General features: G+C 33.5%; 1 protein-coding gene across 1 annotated transcript in view; it reads right to left on the bottom strand.

Moving 5' to 3' along the window:
• TNNI3K (TNNI3 interacting kinase) overlaps positions 1-26824 on the bottom strand; it is a 258487-nt gene that overhangs the window by 177516 nt on the left and 54147 nt on the right. Inside the window, exons 6-7 of the mRNA XM_039838597.1 lie at positions 7162-7260; positions 3173-3311 (exon numbers count right to left, since the gene is read on the bottom strand). Coding sequence (XP_039694531.1) covers positions 3173-3311; positions 7162-7260 — 238 coding nt within the window. The remainder of the gene's footprint in view (positions 1-3172; positions 3312-7161; positions 7261-26824) is intronic.

Genomic DNA, 26824 nt, shown 5'->3' with positions numbered 1-26824 from the left:
CTTCTCTAGTTAAATCAATAATCCTCAAAGTAGATTATCTACTTGGTGAATTACCTACAGTGGCCTAGATTTTCTTTTCATCAAAGAAGATATAAATGCCAAACAAAGGGTCAAGCCAGGAGAAATCTGGATCAGACACAGAGTTTACGTATATACAGCTATATTTATGCTTCAGTCATTTTAATTTACTTAGCTTTGTCTTGGATCAATTTAAAAAGACAAAAATTATATGTAAGTAACATCTTTTGAAAGAAAGATTGGATCAATGGGTGGGAAAATGGATGTTACTACTTGCTTATATCTGTTTATTGATCTTAATGATAAAATAAAAAAATCCATATTAACCCAGAAATGTCAGCATATCCCATTAGCTCTCTAAAGCAACTCCCAAGTTTGTGATTCTGACAAGATATATTTTTAAAAATAAAATACTTCCTCTTACTGACCATACTCTAGAAATTTGTGTGACTTTCTATAAAATCCAGTTCTGTGTTAAAAGCATTATGGCATTCAACTATTAACATTTAACATTCAGATGACAACAAATTTTAAAATTCTGAATTTTAAATATTGTGAGGACTGTATCACCATTTTTTTCTTATGGAGTCTAGCAATATTTTGACCTTTGCAATCTCATTCAATGAGCATTACATTTCTCCTTTTTCATTGCCCTAAGAGGTATAAGGAAGAAGACTAGAGACTTAAAACACACATGACTGAATAGGTCAGTCTCCCAAACATGCTGAACTGAAGAGGTTGCTTTCAGAATTACATTTTGGCTAATTTTTTAACCTGATTTATTTTCATTTGTGACATTCTGTTTCCATGGAAACATACTATAAATGCCAGATTTCAAATTGTGCTCCTTTTGGGGTCATCCATTTACTCTTCCTCCTGTGCTCATTTACCACAGGCAAGGTCCAGATCTAAAATAAATCATCTGGAGGCCTAGCTACATTTTAGAATAAGTGAACTAGTTGATAATAAACCCTATGCAGTGTCCTTCAGCACAAGAGATTTTATTCTTTACAATTGGTTGAAATGCAAAAGGGACTTAGATATCAAGTCCGTATGAGAATAAAATTAAAAAAGAAAACTTGACAATCTGAGTCACACTCTTGATTTTTTTAAATGATTGGGTAGGAGGTATGTGTAGTGCTTGTGTCAGTCAGAAAGAAAATGTTAAAAATTATATCGTACGATACTGGTATGTAGGGGGAATACAGGTGCAGTACACATTTCAATGCCTTTTGTAGAAGCGTCTTTTGATCCTGGAGACATGCTGATCATAAATGACACTCATTTTGACACCACTGAGCTTTGGAGTTGTGAAGAGGAATAAAAAGCTGAGGGTGACATCGATAATAAAAGGAAAAAAGTGAACAGTTCCTGACCCCTTGGAAGAGTGAGGCAGTTTCAAAAACACAATTATGTGTTCAGTGATTCACAGAGGTGTACCTCTGCCTATTCTAAACTAACAGAATCAAAGGGATTACTTAAATAAGGTCCAGGAAACAGCATTACTTGTGTCCTGACAATATGGGTTGTTTATGATAATGATAAGAGAAATGCCTGTGTTACTGCATATCGTCTCTTACAAAATGACACAAACTATGTTTCTCAAAGTTTACAAAATAAAATGGACCTATTTCTGACACAGAAACTGGAAAATGCCTTAACTTCTTGTCATAATCATGTCTGGGAGCCTTTGTATTTTTCTTATGAGTAAATCAAAACATTGATTAGCTTTATTAACTGAATAACAATCTCAATTTGGGACCAAGGAACTGGCAGTCCTAGAGCTTTGACAACCTTGTCCTTTTGGAAATGTGCATCATTTCTGCCGCAAAGGCCAGCAGCTCTTATAGCTGGGCTTTTAATTAGGTCTCTTGGGGTCAGTGAAAGAATGTTGGATATGCCTGAGAGAATTTAATGACAAGATATAACTCTAAGTGAATTTGTGTCAAAAAAAGTTTGTGGGAAAGAGAAAAAGAGAAAGAATTTTTTTTCAATAATCTACTTTTAATCAATTTTCTAAAATTCATTTTATAATTTAAAAAAAATAAAATGCTGCAGGAAATTTTATTCTATTAACTTCACCTAAACTGTGTTCTATGTATTCTAAAGCTTCCCCCGCCCCGCCCGCAACCCTATCATACTCTAACTCTATTTCCATTAAAAAGAATAGGAATATCAAATATTGGGAGGGTATGAGGAACAAATGAAACTCTCATATATTGCTGTGGGAGTGTGAAAAAATATAAATGCTTTGTAAAACTGTCTGAAAATTCCTGAAAAGTTAAACATGTGCATACCCTTTGATCCAGCAATTCCACTTACATATATATACATGAATATATATGTCCACAAAAAGAATTGAATAAGAATGTTTCTGGATGCTATATTCATAAAAGCCAAACACTGGAAACATTCAAATGTCCATTAGGAGGAGAATGGATAAATAAATTGTGGAATATTCATATAATATTCAGTAATAAGAAATAGCAAACTATGATTCATGCAACAACATGGATAAAAGTCAAAATCATTGTGTTGATCAAAAGAATGCCGTCACAAAATTACATGAACCACTAGAACAGATATAACTAACCTATGGCAATAGAAGTCAGAATAGTGATTTCTTTTGGTGGTGAAAGCTATTTACTGAGAAGGGTGCACAAGGGAAATTTCCAGAGTTCAACATTACAGATGAAATTTTTCAACCTTCCAGATGAAAATGTTCTATATCTTAATTTGGGTGTTTTTTTACGTGGGTGTATGCATAAGTAAATAGTCATTTAAGTCAATATTTATTTAAAATTTGAGAATTCTGCTGTATGTAAACTTTATCTCAATTTAAAAAAAAAGATTAGTGAATAACAACAAATAGGAATAATTTCTTTAGGAAAATCCCATACTTTTTACTGCAGCACCTAATATATTAAGAGTTGAGCTAAACTATGTAAAGAAAAGCTAAAGTTGAGCTAAACTATGTAAACACATAGGTTTAATTAATACACTAAAGATAATAAATTATGACTTGTAGAACAAATTAGTACATGAGTACAGGATTAGTTATCTTCAAGATTATTCTCTAGTAAATAAGGAAAGTACAAGTAAAAAGTACATATAAATTAAAAGATAGTAAGGTCATCTAAATATGTAATCTTACCATCCGCTTTGCTGCCTTCTTCCATCAAGAGTTTTGCAATATTAAAGAATCCTTTTGCCGATGCTAGGTGGAGAGGCCTATCTCCAACTTCACCACTTACATTTACATCAGCACCAAATTTCAAAAGGAGGCGGGTTACCTAAAAGATCCATTCATTTGGAATTGGTATCAAAAGTCAAACAATACAAAGCTTTCAGCAACATGGAAAAAGAAATATCATTAAGGCCTTAAGTTATTTTTACCTAAAAATAACAAAAAATCATAATTGGCCTATATAATAAGGGATTTATTATTATATCACCTAACGAGAAGTTCAAAACTATGGCAATTTAAAGGTTAGGTCTTCATTGAACATCAATAATCCTTACCAAAGTCTGAACAATCTTTTCCAGAGTCTTCTTCTGCCTAGTGCCAGCAGTGCTTACTTGATTTTTTGATTTTCACAACTGCTCCATTCATAGGTTACTGATGGTCATCTTGCTACTGGAAGTTTGCATTCTTTTCTGGAGGTTTGTTTTTTTGTTTTGTTTTGTTTTGTTTTTGTAAATGAGAGATAGCTATACTAGCTGAGATCCAATTAGCTGAGACTCACATTCAAAGGGACAAAGAGAGGTGAAGTATTAAACAATTTAGGAGCATTGCAGGAGTTATTTCAGGTAATTATGGTATTCCTTCAAATTATTTACATATTCATTTAGGAACCTTCCAAATAATGTCCCTAAACCTCACTTGCCTCCTCTGGGATTTTCAGAAGTTATCATAATGATCCCAAGAGGTAAGTTAGTATGTATCTTTGTCATTAAAATTACAGTTATGGGAGGATCCCTCAATTGTCCTGACCACTGAAGTATCAGCAGCATAAAAGTGAATTCAAGCTCCAAAACTATTTTGGCTTTCTATGTGGCATCAAATTAACATGTTTGGGGGGATACCTCTCAATAATATGGTATGTATTTAATAAAAATTCTAGGCAAAGAAAAAATTAGCTGGACGGGATGTGGGGAAACTTCCTATTGAGTATAGTTAGGCAAGCAACAAAGGTTCTAAAATCAGACTTCTACTTATTAGCTATGTCATCGTAAATAAATTATTTGAACTTTTGAAACTTCAGCTTCTTCATTGTTAAGAGAAATAATTATAGCTCAGCCTCATAGAGCTGTTATGAGGATTAAATAAGTTATTACATACAAAGCACTTAGAAAAGTATCTATTACTCAATTAATATTGGCAGAAGTCATAGCACCAAGGTGGTACATGTATATTTTATCCTTTTGTTGGCTAGTCGGTAGACCAATATTTAATTCAAGAGAAATCAGAACAGTAGAAGTTTAGTCTCAAGAACCTTGCACTCCTAAGCACATATTTCCACTTACATGAACTCCATAAATTCTGATTATGTGACTTTATAATGGACAGTTTTAAATTATCTTAGAAATCGATTGTCTATTAAACAGTATTATTATATACCTAGAAAATGTTGCTCTTGGTACAAAAAAAATCTACTCTTCCACTTAAAAATAAGTAAATAAACAAATGGCAAGGAACATACACATTAGGCACATTTATATATTGAATGTACCATTCTCTCATCAGCATATTTTAGCAAATGACAATAGCATCCATAAATTACTTATGTGCTGTCTTCACATGCAGAAAGTGGGTCCCTTATCATAAAAGAGCCATCCACATTTTAGCATAATTTTATAAGACTGTGACTATATATTCAGGGAATAATTTAGCCCTCCACCAAACATGCATAGAAGCTCTTTATGTTTCTGCTGGGTGATGAGGTTATTCACCAAAGGGAAAGACTCTACAGATAACATGCATTGTGTATATCCTGTCTATTCCTGAAGTCAGAAAAGTATGGAATCATTTTTATTGCTTGGGTTTTTGGACCCTGTACTTTTATAAGCATTTTCAGTGCCCAGCTCTCCAACGCACTCCAGTGCATTCTGAGCGGCACATCAATGAAATGAGCAATCTTCCCTAGTTACAGGTCATACTTCACAGGTCTGAGTGTCCGAGCATATGACGGCTACAAAAAAAATAAATAAATAAATAAATAAAGGTACAATGACTAGAACAGCACAGAGACATAAGTAAGTTTGATTTTTAACTTGGGATCTTCAGGCAGTACAATGGCATGACCTCTATGAAGGTAAAAAGGTATAACCCTACTCCATAACTGAGTACGACAAGAGATCTAGAGATATAAAATGAGAAAGAATGAAACTAGGATGTCAAGAGAACAGTTACATTTTGGTTTTCCAATTATGTTCATCTTTCTGTGCTATTTGGTTTATTTAGTTTCTTGAGTATAGCTAAAGGGCAGTATTTGAAAGCAGTATATAAAAATTTTGTCTTTTGATATGTTAAGGTTGAAAATCAATACACTTTGGCGTTAGAGCATCTGTCCTTGAATTCTAGCTCTACCACTCAGGCAAACTGCCTGGACTTTATGATTTGGTAATAAAAGAAGAGAGATAGAAGAGGGATAAGAAGAAGCTCTTAGGTACAGCAGAATGGGCCTGGGTTTGGGGATCAGACAGACCTGAATATATAGTCCAGATTTTCTATTATTAGCTGCATGATTCTAGTATGCTACCTGACCTGAGTGAACTCCATGTGTATCATTCATAAGAGGGGAAAATGACAGCTAATTTCAGGATTGTGGCAATTAAAAAAAAAACTATATAAAGTTCTTAACACAGTGCCTGAACTGTGTAGTATGAACTCACATCTTAAGTTCATAAGGTTGTTATGAAGGTCAAATGAAATTATTTATTAAATCAAAGTACTTGATTTAATATTTATCAAGTGAGTGAGGTTTAGGGACATTAATAAATAATAAAATTATTTATTAAATCAAATCATTGTAAAATTTAAAGCATTCTATACATATTATTACTTTATTATAGAATATCAAATCACATAAATATTTACCTGTTATATAATTATATATTTAAAGTAAATTATACATTTTATATATTTAAAGCACATTTAGTGATTGTTTTTTATTTAATTTAGGTTATTCCGTGTATTAGTTTCCCATTGCCACTGTAGCAAATTACCACAAATTTATTGGATTAAAAGAACAGATGTAATCTCTTATAGTTGCAGAGGTAAGAAGTCTAAAATCAAGATGTTAGCAGTTTGTACACCTTCTGGAGGCTTTCATTTCCTTGCTTTTTCAGCTTCTACACCTGCCGGGATTCCTTAGCTTGTGGTCCCTTCTTATATCACTTTAACCTCTTGCTTTCACTGTCCCATCTCCTATTACTCACTCTGATTTCCTGCTTCCTATTATAAAAACTCTTGTGATTATAACGAGTCCATTAAGATAATCCAGGATAATCTTCCTATCTCAAGGTCTTAACTTGACCACATCTGCAAAGTCCTTTTTAAGGTAAAGTGCACAGGTTCTGGAAATTAGAACATAAACATATTTTGGGAGACATTTTTCAGCTTACTAAATACTATGACAGTAGAAAAGAAGAGAAACCCAGTTTCCGAAAGATGAATTGTTGAAAAAGCCTTTGTGATTTGTTTTATTGTTGTTGTCATTAGCACCAACACAATGACATTTATTAAGCACTAGCCAAACACTTTAAATTAATATTTCATCACAACAGCAACCCAATGAGGTAAGTACTATTAATATTTCCCCATTCTATAGATGAAGAAACTGAAGATCACATGTTCATATATCTAGGAATTTTTCAGACTCGGGCTGACCAATTCCTGTGGCCTAGCAAACATGCTCTATTGCCTTCCATATGTACTAAAATAGCCAATCAAAATAAATAACTTTGCAACTGCAATGTTTTATGGATCTACAAGCTCCTGAAAGGTGGAGCTGATAAAAATATGGCAAAAAATAATTCAAAGGGTATTTTAAATATCCTTTTTCTTTGAAGCAGGACAGTTCAACAAAAGCCTGGAACACTTAAGTGGTCCCCCAACCACTGGAAATCTTTCACACTTACCTGTTCATGCCCATAGTACGCTGCAATGTGCAATGGGGTAAAAAAAACTGCATCCTGAACATTGACATTAGCTCCATGCTGCAGTAGCACATCAGCAGCCTGGAAAAGAAAGTTTAGCAGCTTTATTTAGGCACCTGGCCATTAAAATTCATTTTACAACCACCACACATATCTCTTTTTCAGGAATCACCATGGTGAAACACAGTTTTCTTCTATCTCCCTTCTCCAAAACCTTCAATGGCTTTTTTTTTTTTTTTGTCTAGAAAATAAAGACCAAACCCCTTACTTTGGCATTCAAGGTCCTCTGAACCTGATGTTATCCTTTTTAGTGTTATTTCCATTACTCGCTTTCATAAAGCCAACTGTATAGTCAAACTGCATTCCATTTCCTGCTCCTTTGAGTCTTTGTTCACATTATCTCTGCACCCAGGAATTCTCTTCTGTCCAATCTACAGCTATTTAAACTCAAGCTAAATGCCATCTCTTCCAAAATTTCTTTGGTTTCCCTCCCTTCACTGACAACTGACTTACTGAAATTGTCTTCCGTGCTTTCAAATCTCATTTAACTTTCTTTCATGCCATTTAGAACATTTAAAACATTTATACGTATGCCTTACCACCCCTACTAAAGAGTAAATTCTTTAAGGACAAAGTATGTCAGATTCATCTTTATAATCTTACCCTGGCATGTGGCCATGCAAATAGTAATCATTCAATAAGCATTTGTTGAATGGATGAATGAATGAATGAATGAATGAATAAGTGAAAAATATACCAGGAGCTACTGGACAACCATCTTCATAGAAAGCCACAGATTACCAACAAACCTGCTTACTCTTCAGGATTCTTCCAGTCCCAAAGACCCATCTCTAAATCTTCTTCTCTGGAAAACTGACTGGAGCAATTTTCTTAAATATTGTTCAAATAAATGTTCATTTTTATTGTGGATTTTCCTAATGCGTTATTTGTTCTTCAGTTGGTCAAATAATATCCATTTGGAAAATTTTTCAAAAGTCTGTTAGATTAAGAAGATAGAACAGGAAGATGGGATCTAAGAGCTCAAGGGACTTATGCTCCAACACCTCTTCTGTTAGTATCAACAAATTGCCTCCTAAGTCAAGTTTCCTTCAGCCCTCCAGAACTGGAGAGGAACCACGGGCACTATATATCAAACTCTTATGTTTGAGAAAGAAAGAAATTGAGAATTAGAGGAATTGAGCAATTTCTCAAAGTTATAGATCAAGTCAATGTCAACAAAGAAATGAATCTTTTTTTTTTTAGTTGATTACAATCTATTAAAAATGTTGGTTATTTAAGGAGTCATGGACCACCTCTTCTATCTATTTCTCTTTTAATTAGAGTATTTAATCCATTTACATTTAAAGTAATTAGTGATGGCTATGTAGTTGTTGCCATTTGATTCATTGTTTTCTGATTGTTTTTCTAGTTCTGTATTCCTTTCTTATTCTCTTGCTCTCTTGCATGTTGGTGACATACTGTAGCATTGTGTTTGTATTCCTTGGAGTTTATTTCTTTAAAAAATTTTTAAATTATTATTTTATATTAGTTTCAGATATACAGTATAATAGCTAGGCATTTATATAATTTATGAAGCGATCTCCCCAATTACTCTTGCATACATCAGGCACTACACACAGCCATTACATTAATATTGACTATATTCCCTATGCTGTATTCTATATCCCTGTGACTGTTTGGTAACTATGGGAAATGAATCTTTAATCGCTTGCCTCAAGCTTTGTTTCTGAGTGTTCCATAGTTTTAAATAGTTCATTCATTCAATCATCCATTTATTCATGCATCAAACACAATTTATTGAGCATATATCAGCCAAAACTGTGATTTTACATAATTATCCTCATAGATTATTCTATCCATGGGATAGTATTAGAAATGATGATAATTGTCATAGAAAAGGATAAAGAATTCTTGTTGGAACATCTGAAATTTATGGTGGGTCCCAAAATATAAACCTGTGTACACACTTTTATACATTTCCAGAACAGTGCTTTTGCTGATATTTGATTATTGCTGACTAATAATTCATGGAATACACAATGTATATAATGAGTTTCTGATAAAAAAAATTAAGACCACAATTAATATTTATTGAGAGCATATTATGTGTCAGGCTTTGAACTAAATGCATAAATAGTAACTGGAGGGTCCTCTAACTATTCTACCCCCAAATACAGAAAGATAGGTGCTACTCTCTCATTTTAAAGGTGAAGAAACTGAGCCTTGGGAAGGCAAGGTAAAACTTATGAGATCATTCAGCTAGTAAGGACCAGAACTGAAATTTGAATCTAGGTCTGTCTGACTTCAAAGTTTCTTTCCATCAAGCTCCTCCTGTGACCTTGATCTTATTAACACTAGCCTTTAAGTAAATGAACTAAGGGACTCAATCTCAGATAAGAGGAAGGTTTCTGTCAGTTAGAAGCTCTGTAGATGCAGCTCGAAAATGAATGCCAGAGCCATTTATATTAAGCGCTTGGTATCTTAGTCTTCACATGCCTGAGAGTTCAATCTTACGAATGTTTAAAAGAGGTCACTAACGATCAAGGTAAATGAAGCTTTTGACAATTTCTCTTATTTTAAATATAGCATAAAATGGCCAGCATGAATTCTTATTGTAAAAAGGACTCTCAGATGTTAACATGTAGAGCCAATTTCTTAGGTATGGCTCCAGAACTCACTTTCATTCTAAAAGACAGCAGCTCTTAGGCTTCAATAAATAGGCCAAAGCGATTTTTCTTCTTCCTAAGTTTTCACTGATCCAGTCATTCAGAAGGTTGGTCTTTGGCTGAATGTTCATTAATTATGAACTGTTGGCTTTCTGAGGAACTGTCAAAATGTAAGTTTTTATGAAACCATTCAGTCATAATTGAACTGAGGTTTTATTTAGTTTGTTTTAAAATTCAAGGAAATATTTAACCATTGGGAGCAACACACATTGGAATTATCTGAATAATTTCACTTGTTATTTAGATGAATAGAATGTATTCACTGATTTTTTTATTATTTTTGGAGTCATTATGAGGAGAGCATCTCCCAAAAATCTTATGGGAATATATTTTGATGTACAAATATGCCTGTCATATGGCTAAGACAAATGTATTCATATTAACATTTAGGTTGAAAAATGTATCTATCAAATCATATTATTCATGCTTCCCCTATTCCAGAATCTGAAAAAAGTTAGTAAGTCAACTTCACATTCTTTCTACAATATGAAGCTCCATGAAGTTGCAGAATGAGTATATTTTATTCACCACTATGCTAAATATATGGTAGGCATCCAAATAATTATTGCATTGGACTGTCTTTCTAGTAAAAAAAAAATTGGAATATATATCTACCATAAATCATATGAGAATTTAATCATTAACAATTAGGACCTAATTATATGATAGAAATTTTAAATAATACAATTCAATAAACATTTATTGATCATTTACTTCAAATTAAACTTTAGCAAACCCCAAGTGCCAGGAACTGCGATTGGAATTTTATACACATTATCTCATTAAGATTTTTGCAGGGCATAAAGTTCTGTTGGCTTAAAAAAGTTTAAGAAAATACATAGTTTTTAACAAAATTACTAGTGAAATTATAAACAGGAAATAATTTTTATCACAGAAAGGTTATCTTAATCATCTTTAAGCTCTTTAAGAAAATGAACTGTGTTATATTTAGATTTGTGTAACTGAGATATGTATTACTATTATTAATAAGAACAAAGATTCAAATATGGGTTAATAACTTGGTACCTTTTTCTGACAGAAACATAAGCACTATAAAGTACCTCCCATTAAGTGTTGTTTTATGAGCACAGAAAATGGATCAGAGCTCTTTATTTTCATAGTAGGGAATTACAATATAAATTACCCTTTACAAATATTTTAATTTACTAGTTGACTCCCAAAAAGATCCAAATGGAGTCCCTTCAATTTCCAGGTTGTAATTTATACTTATCGTACATTCTGCACTTTCTTCCTAGAAAGCCTCCCTTCGCTTTCTCTGTCTGCCACATACATACCCAGCCTCAAACCAAGCTCAGTTCTCATGTTCTCCATGAGAACATTCTGCAAATATTTAACTGTAGTGATCATTTCTTTCTCTGAATGTTTATACTACATATCTTCACAACTTCATCTTTCCATTAATTACCACTGTGAGTAAATCAGTGTTAGATACATTTTAAACTTTTTTTTCCTGTTTTAAACTTGTCTCAATGAATTATAAAAAGTTTTGACTTCAAGTAACAGGGTTTTTCACCAGGCACTGGAATCTAATCCTTCCAAACAAAGTAGCCAGAAGCTTTTTAAAATTCCAGAGACTCAAAGTAATGCCTGTGGTAGTAAAGACCCTCATTGTTCTTGTTTGCTGAATGTTTCTCCTACAGCTAGACTTTAACTTATTTGACTTGATTCTATTTAGCTCACCGTCTGTACATCATCTTATAAAAGTCATTGGAAGTGATGAAGAAGAAAAAGAAAATGACCGTATCAAGAACTAAATGTCCCATGGAAGAGAAAGTAGAATAAGGTAAATTCCAGATGAAGTAAGATAGCAATCAATCTCAGTTGAAATTGCCAAAATTAAATATAGTGTCTTATACATGGTAAACCTTAAATTAATATCTACACTTGAAATAAATTTTTTCTTCACTTTAAGTGATAGCCCATTCCCTATTACTTCTTTGGAGTCTCCCTCATTTTATGGCTATATCAATATTTTCCTTATGATTTTTAGTTTGTTTAAAGCCACAATTTTCTCTTCCGGATGCCTTTATCTAACCTTTATTATTGAGACTTAATGAAAGAAGAAACATGAGGCTATACTGGGATAATTCCCATTTCCATTTAGTGGAAAATCTGTATTAGCAAAGTGTTAGAGGAAAATATTTTCCTAAAATCTATGCCTAGTGAATTAAAAATGACCCCCAAGACATTAATTTGCAAGTTGTTTCAGATTTGATATTCTATAATTATTTCCAGTTGTAACATTCAATAAGCATTTCTCAATTGTGTCTCCTCGAACTATTTCTCTCTCTCCTAAACTTTACAATTTTCTTTTAAGAGTAGTCTATATTGTCCCCATTTCCTCACCTCCTATTCACTCTTCAGCTAACTACCATCTGGCTTTAGAACTCACTACTTCAGGGAAATTTGTCTGGAAAATGACATCAAAAGCCTCCTAATTGCCCATCCCAATGGATGCCTTTTAGTTTTTTCCTTATTTTAATATTTCTCCAGCATTTGTTACTACTTGTCTGCTCTTTAATAGCCTATTCTTCTATTCTCCCTTAGACTGACTGATATCATGTTTTTTGAGATTGCTCCCTACCTCTCTGCCAATTTATTATTCCTCTATAGGGGTTCCTCTTTCTCTGTTCAATTCTTATGTGTCTTTTTTTTTTCTCACTGACACTGTGTTTCCTTTTGATCTCTGTTTGCTTTAATTCTCTCCTTGTATTAATTAAGTTACTACATGTAAAGCATTCAGCACAGTGCTTAGTACATAATAGAAGGGTACAATAAGTGGTAGCTATGAGATATCTTGCACCATACATTCCCTAATTGATTCTATCTATGGCTGTTACTACTGCTGCTGCTGCTGCTGCTGCTGCTACTACTACTACTACTACTACTACTACTACTACTACTACTTTTATAGTGCATGCACAGCGTGTGCGCGCACACACACACACACACATACATACACATTTGTCTCTACTTGCAGATATTTTTCCCAGACTTCCTCCAACACAGGACCTATCTTCTTTGGCAGCTGATAGTCCTGTTATATATTTTCACCATTTCCCAGCCTCCATTTCCCTAGGTTGATACAGTCCCCTGCATTGATCTTATCTTTAGCACTTGCCCTTGGATTCTTGTTAATGTGAATGAGGCACTAGAAAGCAAAGGGAACAAATATTTCTTAAATGTATGCTATGAGAATATCTATATGTGTTAAATGGGAATGTCTATTTCATTTAATGCTCATAACAATCTTATGGAATTGTTATTAATAGCCCATTTGAAAAATAAGAACAACGAAGTTCCAAATTATTCAGCTGGTAAGGAAAAGTGTCAAAGTTTAAACTCAGGTCTATATAAATCCAAAGCACCATACTACTCCATGCTGTTTTTCTTATCATGCATGTTATTATTTGGGGCCAACTAGTAATTCCTTGCCATCTCAGACAGTTTCATTGAGAATATAACTCTTGGTTAATGTTACTTTTCAAGGATTTTCAAAGATGGCCATATAGGCGGCTTTATCAGTAAGAATGATCCCAACTGTGTAATTGTTCACAGCAGATAGAGAAAAAAATGAAGTTAAAACTTATTCTCAGTAGGAGTTATATGTTGGGGATTTTGAAGAGTCATACATTATAATAAAAAGTTTAGAATTCTTCCTAAAATTTTAGCTTATGGGGACTCACCAAGAGATTTGCAGTAGGAGTAAAGTATGTTCTGTTTTGTACCTTGAAAAGATATTTCTAATAAAAAATATTGCAAATGGATTATAGAGGAAGCAAGACTAGAAGCAGGTGATTGATTAACAGGGCCCTACAGTAAGTTACAAAAAGAGAGAGATAAAATGAGCTGAGGTGGTAGTAGTGGCCTAGAGATGGAGAATGGATTTTGGAGATATTAAGATGGTAGAATCATGTGACTCAGCACATGGGAGGACTGGGGATGGGGGAAGATGATGAGAAGTCATCAACAAATGACTGTAAAAGAGGAAACCTACAGGGGAGATGAGCATGAAGAGAAAACTTGTCCACTTCACAAATTTAGGAAGTAGGAATATCACCTACAGTTTCTCTCAGATTAATCACTTGCAATAGCAAGTTTCTTCAAATTCCCCTTGGCAGTTTACTGTGTTCTTATCTAACACCACAAGCTGTTTTGATTGAGGCCAATCCCTCAATCAAGATGTGAATTTTCTCAAGTTTTCAAACAATTACCAAAAGCTATATCAATTAAAGATACCAATAATCACTTATCCACTTGTTTCAGATGCTTATATTACTTAGATAGCTTTTAGGTAGTAGCATTTCCTTTAGATTTAATAACTACTTCTTTTGACTTTATGCTCTATTTTCTATAGACTGTTCTATTTTTAAATATATATACTCACTTCTTGACACCTATTACAAATGCTAGGTGAGAACTCTCTACCACGTTTCACTTGTAACATTGGCTGAATATTTTTGTAATGACTTTTTTTAAAACCTGACATAGCTCTAATTAAATATTTGAGTACAAAAACCTTTTGGAAAATAGTTTCTTCAGGCTGTCACAGAAATGAGGTTCTCTTACGTGATCTTTCTCTTATTATCGCAGGTTAAAATTAAATTTGGTCTGAAAATTATTCAGAAAGTGATTCCACAAGATAATATGATAAAAAAATTAGAAGGAAGCTCCATATTCTTAAGTCGTAGAAATAAAACTTAGAGATATATTAACTCGTATACATATAATAAAAGGATTCCATCGATTAAATACATTTATCACTTCTCAGCACATGATGAGAACATAAGTAGAAAGCTGATGGATGAAGAAGAATGATGAGAAGCAGCGAGGTCAAGGCTGAAGATACAAGTGGTATCATTTTACAGAGGTAATAATCGAAGACAGGAGATAGCCTCACTTTCGTAAGGTAAGAGGGGATACCTGTGGAATATTTATGGCTAAAAACTGGGGACTAAAGAAGCCAGCAAAGGAAAGAGAAGAGGAATCTAAGATGGAAAATGAGAACAAAGGAATGCCTATTAAGGAAGCCCATGAAAGAGATATTTTTAAGGAAAGAGGGGCAAAATTTTCTGAGCCTTCTAGCTAATCATTACCTTGTTGCGCTATTTTCTGCCTTACATACACTTTCTTTTTTCAGCAGTTTCTTATGCAAGGGTCTTATTTTTAATTCCCTGGCTGAGAAAACAGGCTTTCAATATTCACATGTTATGAATACACCATGTTCTATGCATTTCAAAAGCCACATTTTTTTCTTATGAGATTTATTTATATACTTTGCTAAAGGCCCAACATTTTTCATTATATTATAGTTGTACATATTTGAAAATTGGAGTACAAGTAAGGCTCCCTCTCACTGATGCTCCTCTCCACACTTTACACTCTCTGGATAGCATAATCATGGAGAACAAGTACCTGAAAACTAGCTTTTTTATGACTTTTGTTCTTCAGCCCAGGTTACTTATTCCTCTATTTTCTCAAAAAAAGCTCTTCCACCAAAACATTTTGAAAACAAATGATTTGCCTCATTTGAAAAATCAGCTTCTAAATTATACTCTGCAGGTGAGTTGGAGTCAACTTATAGAACATAAGGAACACATACAGATTTTGTCTCTTAGACAAGACTAAGTAATAAGAATCATGCTAAAAAAATTATATCAATGATCGATGAAATTCCAGCAGCTGGAATTTGACAAAAAGGATAACATCAACAGTTAAGTCTCAGGCTCAAGGGTTAGCCCCGTTACAAGCACATATATGGAATATTTAGTGCTCCCCTTTTTAAGTTTCCTCATTCATTAAGTCAGAAAACTCACTATTTGATGAACTGCAAAATACTACTTTAATTCAGTTTGGAACAGTAGATTTGGGTAATCAATTGCACCCTACAGGTTCTTTATTTAACAATATAATTGAAAATGTTGGTCTGTAAGAACTCAGAATAAGCAACACAATGAAATTAGTAAATCCACAGTTGTAAAAATGTTTTAACTGATTATGAAACACTATGCATTGACAAGTATAAAAATCAATTAGAGATAATTTTCTTTCTAGAGAAGGAGTTTATTAAAATGAAGATATCATCTAGTCAGAGACCTATTATTAGGACAGAAAATAGTAGACATAATGGTAGGAAATGCATTAACCATTCCATTGGTCATGTTAAACTAAGATAAATACAGTGTGGCTAATAATAGAAGCCTGTGATAAAAATGAAAAGAGGCATAGCATCAATTCTGCCCAAGTAGTTTTGGCTTCAGAAAAAATAAAGAGCCGAGAAAGAACTGTGGATAGAACTTAAGCCCAGATTTCCAAATCCCATCACATAACAGCAAATGGCATAAACTTGGTACAAAAAAACCCTGGCAGGCTGATTTCAGAGTCCACATGCTTAACCACTATGTTACACTATAATGCTTTAGGCCCAAACTATTGCTTTAGGATCCCAGTTTTTCAGACATTTTAAACGGGTTTTTTTTTTCAAACTTTTATTTAATGAATTCAGTGGATTTTCTCCATTTAAGTTCTTGAGATGACTCTAGCCCCACTTGATGACATCCCATAAGAGACCGCAAGCCAGGGGACCCAGGTAAGGTACTCTGAGATTCCTGACTTACAGAAAATGCAAGATAATAATTTTTTGTTATTTTAAGCCACAGAGTTTTAGAGTAATTTTTTTTATGCTATAGTTAGCTAAATACTGTTGTGCCTCTCAATTCATTACTAAGAACATCCATGTAATAACTGACTTCTACATTAAAATAGTTAACTAATTCTCACTTGTGAATATTAAAAAAGGAGTGACAGTTCAAATCAATAAATATTTTTGAGCACCTAGGTATTCTAAACTTTGTACTAGGTTCTGGGATTCAAAGACACATTAATTGTTCAAAAACAATATACAAGTAAGTAGAAGAGACAAAACAAAATAACTATGATATAAGGTAAATATGGATTTAATGTAGATAATATATGGGCTATCATAAAAAAATAAAGAAAGTATAAGTTATAAATTCCATCTGGGGAAGATACATAAAGCTATAGAGTGTGATGTAAACTTGGGATTAGAAGTAGGCAGAAAAGGTAAGATCAATCAATTCATTCATCCCTCAAACATATTTGATCATCCAACAGTACCTAGCACAGATCTTATGCTTGCTAAATTCTACCATTTTTTTAAAAGCTAGTTCAAAGTCTACTTGCCTCATGAAATCTTCTTAGACCTCTAAGCTAATTGAACTAATTATTGAGACAAATGATTAAATATCCCGATAGCTTTAGAGTCACATTGAGACTTGTAAAAAAAAATTATTATAGATATCCTCTCTAGAATTACTAAATCAGAATCTCTAGGTACAACAACTCTGCATTTTAATAAAGCTCCTTAGAGACTTCCTTTTGCCCCCATATGGAGTAATAGAAACTAGTCTGGAGAAGCCAAGGTGGTTAGAGTTCATGGGACAGTGTTCCAGAGACAAGAGAGCTATACAAAGAGAGAACTACAAAGACCTGCAAAGAGTTTCCATAGAGAATTCAGCTGAGCCAATGCTGTGTGCATATGAGGAAATTACTGCTGACTGGGGAAAGAACCAACAATGGAGATTAGTGGTAGTAACGTCCAGGGCTCATACAAGTCCAGGAATAGTACCTATTCCCACTGCCCAGACTGGAAAACATGTTCATGAGGCATTGGGTAAAATACTCACAAGGGACTTCCTTCAGTAAGTGGTTATTACCCCTACACTGAGCAATACTATAGTCCCACCAAAAAAAATCTTAAAAGCTAGACCTGAAAGGACAAATTGTTTCCAAGTAAGTTAACTGTATCCTGGTGGGGATGGAGGGGTTGTCATAAGAATATTTACAGGAATTAGAAAATATCCAGCACCTAACAACATAAAATTCATGTCTAGAATCTAATCAGAAATTAACAGGAAGGCAAAGAAGTAGGACAGCATGGCTTCTAATAAAGTAATCAATCAAAACTGACACCAAACTGATACAGATGCTAGAATTTCCAAACAAGGACAACAAAATAGTCATTAAAACTAATCCCATATGGTTAGAGAGTTAAATAGAGGTATTAAAGATATAAAAACAACCAAAATCAAATTTTTAGAGGTAAAAGCTATATGTAAGATAAAAATGCAGTATATAGGATTAGCAGTCTATTAGATGTTACAGAATAAAAGATTAGTAAACTTGAAGACAGAACAGTAGAAACTCTACAAAATGAAATATGAGAAGAAAAGAGAATTAAAAAAAAAAAAAAACAGCATCACTGAGATTTTGAACAACACCAAATAGCCTAATAAGCATATAACTGGAGGGGAGAAAAAAAAAATATTTAAAGAAATAATGGCAGAAAAATTTCCAAAGTTAATGAAAACTATAAAGCCATAGATTCAAGTAACTCAATAAACCTTGAACATAAGAAGAAAACTACACCAAGACAAATCATAATTATATATTGCTCAGAATCAGTGATAAAGAGAAAATTTTAAAAGCAGCCAGAAAACATACACTCACACATACCTATTATGTACTGAGGGACAAAAATAAAATAAACAGAAGTTTTTATTTTTTATCAGAGATAATGCAAGTGAGAAGACAGAAGTAATGGCTTTAAAGTACTAAAAGAAATAAAAAAGTATCTGCTGCTTAGAATTCTATACTAGTGAAAATATCTTCTAAACACCACGGTGGAATAAATTCTTTTTCACCCGAATACTATTATGGGCAAAATATTTGAACAGACTCTCCATTAAAGAAGGTATATAGAGAAAATACAAGAGTGGCAAATATGAACATGAAAAGATGATTAACTCAGTGGCCATTAAAAATGTAAATTAAATGCACAATGGAATACCATTGCACACCTATTAGAATGTTTAAAATTAAAAGATTGAATATACTAAGTGTTGGCTGAGAATATGGAGATACCGGAACTGTCACACACTGCTGATGAAAATGTAAAATAATTCAACTACATTGGAAACAGTTTGTCAATTTCATGAAAAGTTACATATAAATCTACAAAATGACTAAGCCATTCTACTCTTAGATATTTGCCCAAGATAAATAAAAACATATGTCCAACAAAGACTTGTACAGAAATCTTCATTGCAGCTTTACTTGAAATCACTAAAAACTGGGAACAACTCAGATGTCCATCAATGGATGGATAGCTAAACACTATCATATGCAAATAATGGAATATTATTCACTGACTAGACACCTTATTTGGTAATTTATATTTAATGAACATTTAAATGTTTCACATTTTCCAATTTTCAATCCTCCACCTTCCATTCTACAGACACATACACACACAATATTCTTCTACTTCTCCTCGTCACCATAAACTGGAAATTCTTTATCCAGTTGCTGTTACGAGAAACCCTAGAGTTTTCATTGACACCATCTTCTTCTACATCCCCCTTATATGTAACCCATAACCAAATGAATTTGATTTTACCTTCTAAATATTTTACAAATCTGTTCTTGTCTCTCCATATTTACTAATACTACTTAACCCAGGCAGATGAGACAGATTATTGCCTCCTAATATGTCTCCTTGCATAAATTCTTCCAAATCAGTTTATTTTTAACACTGCACCAGAGTTGCTTTCTCATAATGGAAATCTGATCACATTACCGCTTCTTAATGACTTCTCATTGCTCTTAGGAGAGACAGAACTCCTTAATTCATTCTATTATCCAACTTAGGGAAATTTTAAGACTAAAAGGGTGTTCACAATTACACCAGGCCAACAAGCATAAACCAAAACTTTTCTGCGGAGTCCGGAATATGTTGGCATTCTACAAATAAGTCCATTGGTCACCTGGCCCCTATCCTTTTTCTCCAGGTTCTTCTTTTTCTACCACATCCCTCAGCCCTCTCAGCTCCAGCCATCGGTCTTTTAGTCTCCTCACTATATTTCCTACAGTCAGAAAGCTTTCACAAATACAATTTCCTTTGCCCGGAAAGCTCTCTCTGTGTCTCAACTTCTCATCTCTTTAGTGGAGATAATAATTTTACCTACTTTGCAGGATCGTTTTAAGGATTGAGATAATATATGTAAATGACTTTGTACATAGTTAGCACTAAAAGTAATTCTTATCACTAACATTGCTACTATCATTATTATTTCTTCTTTTTCTGATTAACATCTACTTAAGTCCTTTAGTTATAAACCAAATTATCACTTTCTTAGAAATTCTCTCCCAACATTCACGATTATGGATGTATTCATTCAACAAGTATTAATTGTGTGTCTACTATATGCCAGGCAGGGCCTGTGCTAGGAACTGAGAATAATATAGAGAAAACAGCAACAACAAAGTCTGTGTCTTTGTTGAACTTATAATCTAGCACAGAGGATAAGTCATTAAAGCAAAAGAAATAAATGATTGACTGTGTTATACAGTGATCAGTACTGAAGAAATATAATGGAGGAAAGAGATTAGAGAGTTTCAGAGATTTGATGTTTTAATTTAAACAGGATGATCTGGAAAGACCTTACTGAGAAAATTACTTTTGAACCAGGACTTTAAGAAGGTAAAGAAGTAAGAGGTATTCAGTTACTAAGGAAGAACAGTCTAAATAGAAAGGATTTCAAAGACCCTGAGGCTACAACATGCCAGGTATGTTTGAGGAACTTAAAGAATGAATAAGAAAAGAGTGAAAAGTACAGTTAGAGAGGAAATGAGTACTTTTGCTCTCTGAATGACATGGGAAGCTTTTGGAGCAGAGGAGTGACATGATCTGATAGACATTTTAAAAGCCCATTCAGGCTGCCCTGTCAGACCAGTTGAGGAGGGCAATGCAGAAGAAGGGAGACCAAATTACCTTCTTTTAGGTGTAGCATCATGTTGACCTTCCTGGAAATTTTATGTTCACTGGTTTATTTGATTGCCTATCTTCTCCATCAGACCATAAGATCTGTGAGGCTGAAAACTGTATATTTTCTATTCACCATTAAACTACCAGTGTCAACACAGATCTTCAAACCTATTAGTTCTTCAATAAATATTTGTAGAATAATTGAGTGAAAGAAAAAATGAGTGTGTATTATTATATTCTAATTTTTGATGATCACAAGCTCCTAGATGACATGTAAAAGCAACATTTTATATGTCATTCAGTTTATAACACAACTAGCATATGTTCTTTCATTTAAGTGTTCGATAAACATTTACTTGTTATTGTTGGGGCCAATTGGAGTTTGGTGTCGCTTCAATGGCAGCGGGGAGAGAGAGGGAGAAGAATGGCACAGAAGTGTAGTTAGCATTTTTCCTCAGTTCATCCTCATTGATGCAGTGAAGAATCACAGGTCAGTGAGATTTAGAAAAGATTTATTAAAAGTATATTTTAGAAAGACAAAGCATTCCCCAAGGGGGCACATGGTTTCAGTGATGAGAACTGTAACAGAGTGCTGTAAAACAATAACCAGCATAAATGAGCCACAAAAAGGCCACAAAAAGGCAAAAAGGGCAAAAAAAGACCCAGAAGCAAGAATGTCTGCATCATATTTGGGCTATGGTGGGTGGTTCCAAAGGCATTACTAGATGATTGGCAAGTGAGGTCATTTTGAGTGACACTTGGCTACTATATAACTCTTTGCCTAGTGCTCATGTGCATACTCAGAATTCTACTACCATTGAGTGTTCTTTGGATGGTCTCTAGGTTAGGCTCCTATTTCTTTGTTCCCCCTGTAGCTCATGTTTGACTAGCTACCTAACATTCTGACTTAATTTGCTCTTCTCTAGTCACATTTTACATCTTCTATATGTTAAATTTGCTTGAAGAAAAATGTGTAGAAAACAAAACTCAAGATAAGCTTTAAAAAGTCTAAACAGAGAACATGATGACCTCTTAAGGTTTAGAGATTGACAGAAACTATGAAACACACCAGGGAGAACCAATAATGAATTTTTTCGTTGTCTTTTGGGAAATAAGACTTGATAATAGAAGTTTATTTATAATCATAACTGCAAAATTGCCTCTAGGAAAGCAATAATAATGGCACAAACTATCTTGTTTTTTTATAGATCCAATTAAAAAAAAGAAACTAAAAGTTGGTCATATTTGTCAAAAATACACTGACAAAACCAAAGCTACAATATTTACCAAATTGAGTCTCAGCCCAGTTCACTAACATTATAATAGACAAATGTAGGCATTAACTGGTTGACTGAAATATGCAATAACACGTTTCTCTGAGGAAATACTTGATAAATTTTAAATACGCAATAATATATTATTTATTTACTTTTAAAAATATTTTAAAATATTTGCTGTTCTGAAAATATATGTTTTAAAACACGAGGCTTAAAAAATAAAATAAAATAAAACACAGGCTTAGAACAATATTTAAACTAGACTAATAAGGGAGTCTTCACTGTCTCTGATTACTTTTTCTTCTCTAAAGACACCTTTATTTTCAAAATTGCTGGTATGAGCTCTTTCACCATGTGACAAATTCCCATTTTAAATCAAAACAAAATCTAATTTCTTTGCACAAACAATTTGTATGGAAATCATGGAGCATATGCAGCATTAATATAACAGAGAAGTTCTAATGAATTGCCCTTTCTTACCAGAACTATCCACAATCTGTGGAGGAAGCCCAGTAATTAGGCAGGTGATTACCCTCTGAGGAATCTGTTAACTTCATGAAGCTCTAGAAGCCAGGACTCTAGTCATAGGAAATAAATCTGACAAAATGAAGATGGGAAAGAAGAAGCCTAAACAAAAGGCCTGGCCTGGGAATTGATATACTTGTGTTTTGGTCACAATTAGTGGAAGTTTAGTAAAAAGTGTCTTGGGATTCTTTCATGATCGAACAAGCAATGAGGTAGAGACCCAAAACACAAATTTCAAATTGCTTTAGTTTCCTTTGACCTATTTCCCAAGTATGAACTATGAATGACCCAAATAGTTTTCCTAAGCTCTAGGAAAATATAACATAAAGCTTAAAAGGTTGTGAAGTTTCCTCATTATTATTTAACTAAAGGCACTTTACCCCCACCTCAGTTCTAATCAAATTAGAGAGAACAGAAACAATTATATACACAATTTTCCACTTTCAGTCTTTCATTTAATTATGATTTCAATGATTTTCCTGCTAAGAACATTTTCAGCAATACTTATGAAATTTTATAAAAAGTAGGGCAACATCATAGTGTACAACCTATACACTCACACTGTATCCCATATTTAGAACAGCCCCATGCTTGTTTTAATGCTCTACTGTTGCTCTCTTAAAAGTATTCATAGTTTTTTAGCAAGGTAATTCCATTGTTTTTAATTGATACCTGCAAATTATGTAGCCAGTCCAGATACAAAGATACAAAGTCCACTCTTTAAGCAGACAAATAATATAAAAGTTCTGAAGAAAGAAGAAAGCAATAGGTGGAACCATAATCATTTAGGTCCCAAGACAGAAGCTGAAATAAATGACAAAGCAAAAATTAAGATAGAAATAAATGACAAAGAAAGACTTTGTGGCAAATATTTTTAACAAAGTTTTCCCTGTTACTCAGTTAAATAGATAGATAGATAGATAGATAGATAGATAGATAGATAGATATACACACACATACATATATTTGATGCCGCAGAAAATGAGTCCTAATCATAATTGATCAAGAAAAACTTTATTTTGAAAAGTTTTGAAAAAGTTTTCCTTGCTTTATTAGTTCCTCTGTAATATACTATTAACATCTAGCCTCTCACCAAAGACAATGAAATAAACCAGGAAGTATAATTTTTAGAAGGTGTATCTTATTAATGAGGAATCTTGGGAGTAATCTTTTTAAAAGCCTAATTTAGAAATAGTAATACTGAAGAATAAACATAGCAATGGTCTCTCTCCTGTTAGCTTCCCTGAAGTCATCATTCCAAAGGTCCTCTCTCTTTGGCTACACAGAATATTGATTAAGAGCTCAGTTTTTGGGGTCAGACAGCTTGGGTTAGAATTTGGACTCTGATACTTAAAAGTTGTATAATTTGGTGCAAATTAGTTAATCTCTTTGATCCTCAGTTTATTCATCACTAAAGTTTATGTGACAAAGGACCCTCAATTACTTCAATGAAGTTAAATGAAGATTAAATGAGCTGGTGTAATAATAAAATAAGCAAAAGATCTGACTAAAATAAATCCTTCGTAGATGTTAATGTCCTCAGCTTTCCGGTTAGAGCATTAGCCCTAATCAACAGGGTAGAGAAAACAGATTCCTACAAGGACGGAGAAGGCACTGAGATGGCAGGTGGTCCAAATAATGCCTGGTGCCATGTTTACAGAAAGACAAGGCAGGTCTAGCTTGACAGAGCAAACTTGAGGCTGAATCTGTGGAGGAAGCCCAGTAATTAGGAATCTTGAGTACACTACTATAGTTCAGCAGGCAGGTGATTATCCTCTGTTAACCTCATGAAGATCTAGAAGCCAGGACTCCAGTCATAGGAAGTAAATCTTACAAGATGAAGATGGGAAAGAAGAAGCCTAAACAAAAGGCCTGGCCTGGGAATTGATGTGAGGAAATTGTGACTCCAGGGCAACTTCAGACTGAGTCAGCCACTCATTCATTTACAAGCACCTAATGCCTACTCTCTGTCAAACATAGGAGACAAAGAAAGATCCCTGGTCCTGGATTTTATGAGTCACTTTTCTAGGGTAAGAGATAAATTAATATGTGATAACAACATAGTCAAAGAAGTATGCTAGAGATAAACAGGGCAAAGATGAAGCACTGGATGTAGGGAGCAGCTTCTCCAAAGAGATGATGTCTGGATTAAACCTTGCTTGGAAGACTGTATAGGAGCTATTCAAGAGAAGTTCCAAACACATAAAGACTAAAGGAATCTTAGGCTCTAGGGTCTAGAACAATGCAACATTCTAAATTTCATAGGTAGGGACCAGGTAAAATGGCTGAGGCTGTCTGAATACTGTTTGCTTAGGTTCATATTGGTCCTTAAAGAAAACTGAGCCTTCTTAGGAGAGCTCAGTTTGTCCAATGAGATAAATTAAGAAAGCAGAAGCCAAGAAACTGGGCTAAGAGGAACAGGGACAATAATAATAGAGGAGACAACAACAAGGATGTAGGAAATACACAAGTAATCCCGACTCTCATTTTAAATAAGATTCTTCCTTTCCCTACATACGACCTTTAATCAGTGACTAGTGAAAAGGCCAGATGTCAGGTCTCTTCTTTTTCTAACCCAACCATCAAGATTATGATGAATACAGAAATGGCCAAAAAGACCATTTAGTAAGGACATTTGGCCAATTAGAAAATAATCTAGAATATTCAGGAATTGACTTCTTTGTTCTAATCTCTCTCAGTACATAATTTAATTCTTTGTGCTTATTTGGATTGAAAATGTACAAGACCTCATCACCATCCTCCTGTAAGCCTGAAGGAAAAAAAAAGAAAGAAAACCAGTCAAAAATAATCTCAGTATAAGATACCATGTTTCTTTTTCCTTATGTTTTGTTTGCCCTTAACTCATCTCTGCTGCAATTTCATGAACACATTCTGTGATAAGCCATGTATCTTATACGTGTGTGTCACCATGGACTCAAACCAGCCAATGCCATACACCATAAAACATGTATGTCTCAAGATAGAGGATCACTGAGAAGCCAGAACCTCCAGCCACTGGCCTCTTAGACAGGTGATTGCTTATAACAAGTAAGATAGATGGCGATTTATTTTATTTTCAATAATCTCTAAAAGAGAAGTTCCTCAATTTTTCTGTATTTACATCCCATATGCTTCAAAAATGTAAAAAAAAAAAAAAAAGGTTAAATGAATAAACATATGTAAATCTCAACATAGGAAGTATAATAATCAGATATCTCCAGAAAAGCTGTTTATCTTTTAAAAGAACAAGGGAACAGAAAACTCACAGAATCTCAGTAAATACAGTATAAAATGGATAACAACAAACTGACTACAGAGTTTATATGGAGAGGCCAAAGACTCAGAATAGCCATAACAGTGTTGAAAAAGAGCAAAGTTGGAGGACAGGTGCTACATGACTTCAAGACTTACTATAAATCTATAGTAATAAAGAGAGGATGGTATTGATGAAAGAATAAATAAATAAATCAAAAGAACGGAACAGAATAGAAAATCCTGAAACATATAGGCATAATAGTGTCAACTTATCTTTGACAATGTAACAAGGGCAACACAATGGAGAAAAGGTAGTTTGTTTTTTTTTTACAAATAGTGCTAAAACAAGGGATATCCACATACCAAAAAAAAAAAAAAAAAAAAGAATCTAGGCAGAGACCATATACCTTTCACAAAAATTAACTTAAAATAGATCTATGACGAATATAAAACACAAAACTATAAAACTCTTAGAAGATAACATAAAAACAACTTAATTGACCTTGGATGTGGTGATTATTTTTTAGATACAACACTAAAGACATAGTCTATGAAAGAGATAATTGATAAGCTGGACTTCATTAAAATGAAATATGTCTGTTCTGCAAAAGGCAGTATTAAGAGAATTAGAAGACAATCTACAAACTGGGGGAAAATATTTACAAACAATAAATTTGATAAACTCTAAGAACAGTTTTTATGTTTTATTTTTACATTGAAAACCAGTCAGATTTGCTTCAGTCTCAAAAAGTATGTTTATGTAAAATTAAATTAACAATGGGAGCAAGCTGTACTTTTTTTCTAAATGCGGAATGAGTTAAAAACAAACAAACAAACAAACCCAACTATATCCTGCCTATGAGTGATTCATCCCATCTTTAAGGACACACATAGGCTGAAAGTGAAGGGATGGAAAAACATATTTCATGCAAAAGGAGACTAAAGCAAGAAGAAATAGCTTTGTCTATATCAGA

This window comes from Pteropus medius, unplaced genomic scaffold, assembly GCF_902729225.1.
Source record: "Pteropus medius unplaced genomic scaffold, Ma_sr-lr_union100, whole genome shotgun sequence".
Classification (NCBI taxonomy): Eukaryota; Metazoa; Chordata; class Mammalia; order Chiroptera; family Pteropodidae; genus Pteropus; species Pteropus medius.
Note: the sequence above shows the minus strand (reverse complement) of the source record. Positions and strands in the feature narration are given on the sequence as shown.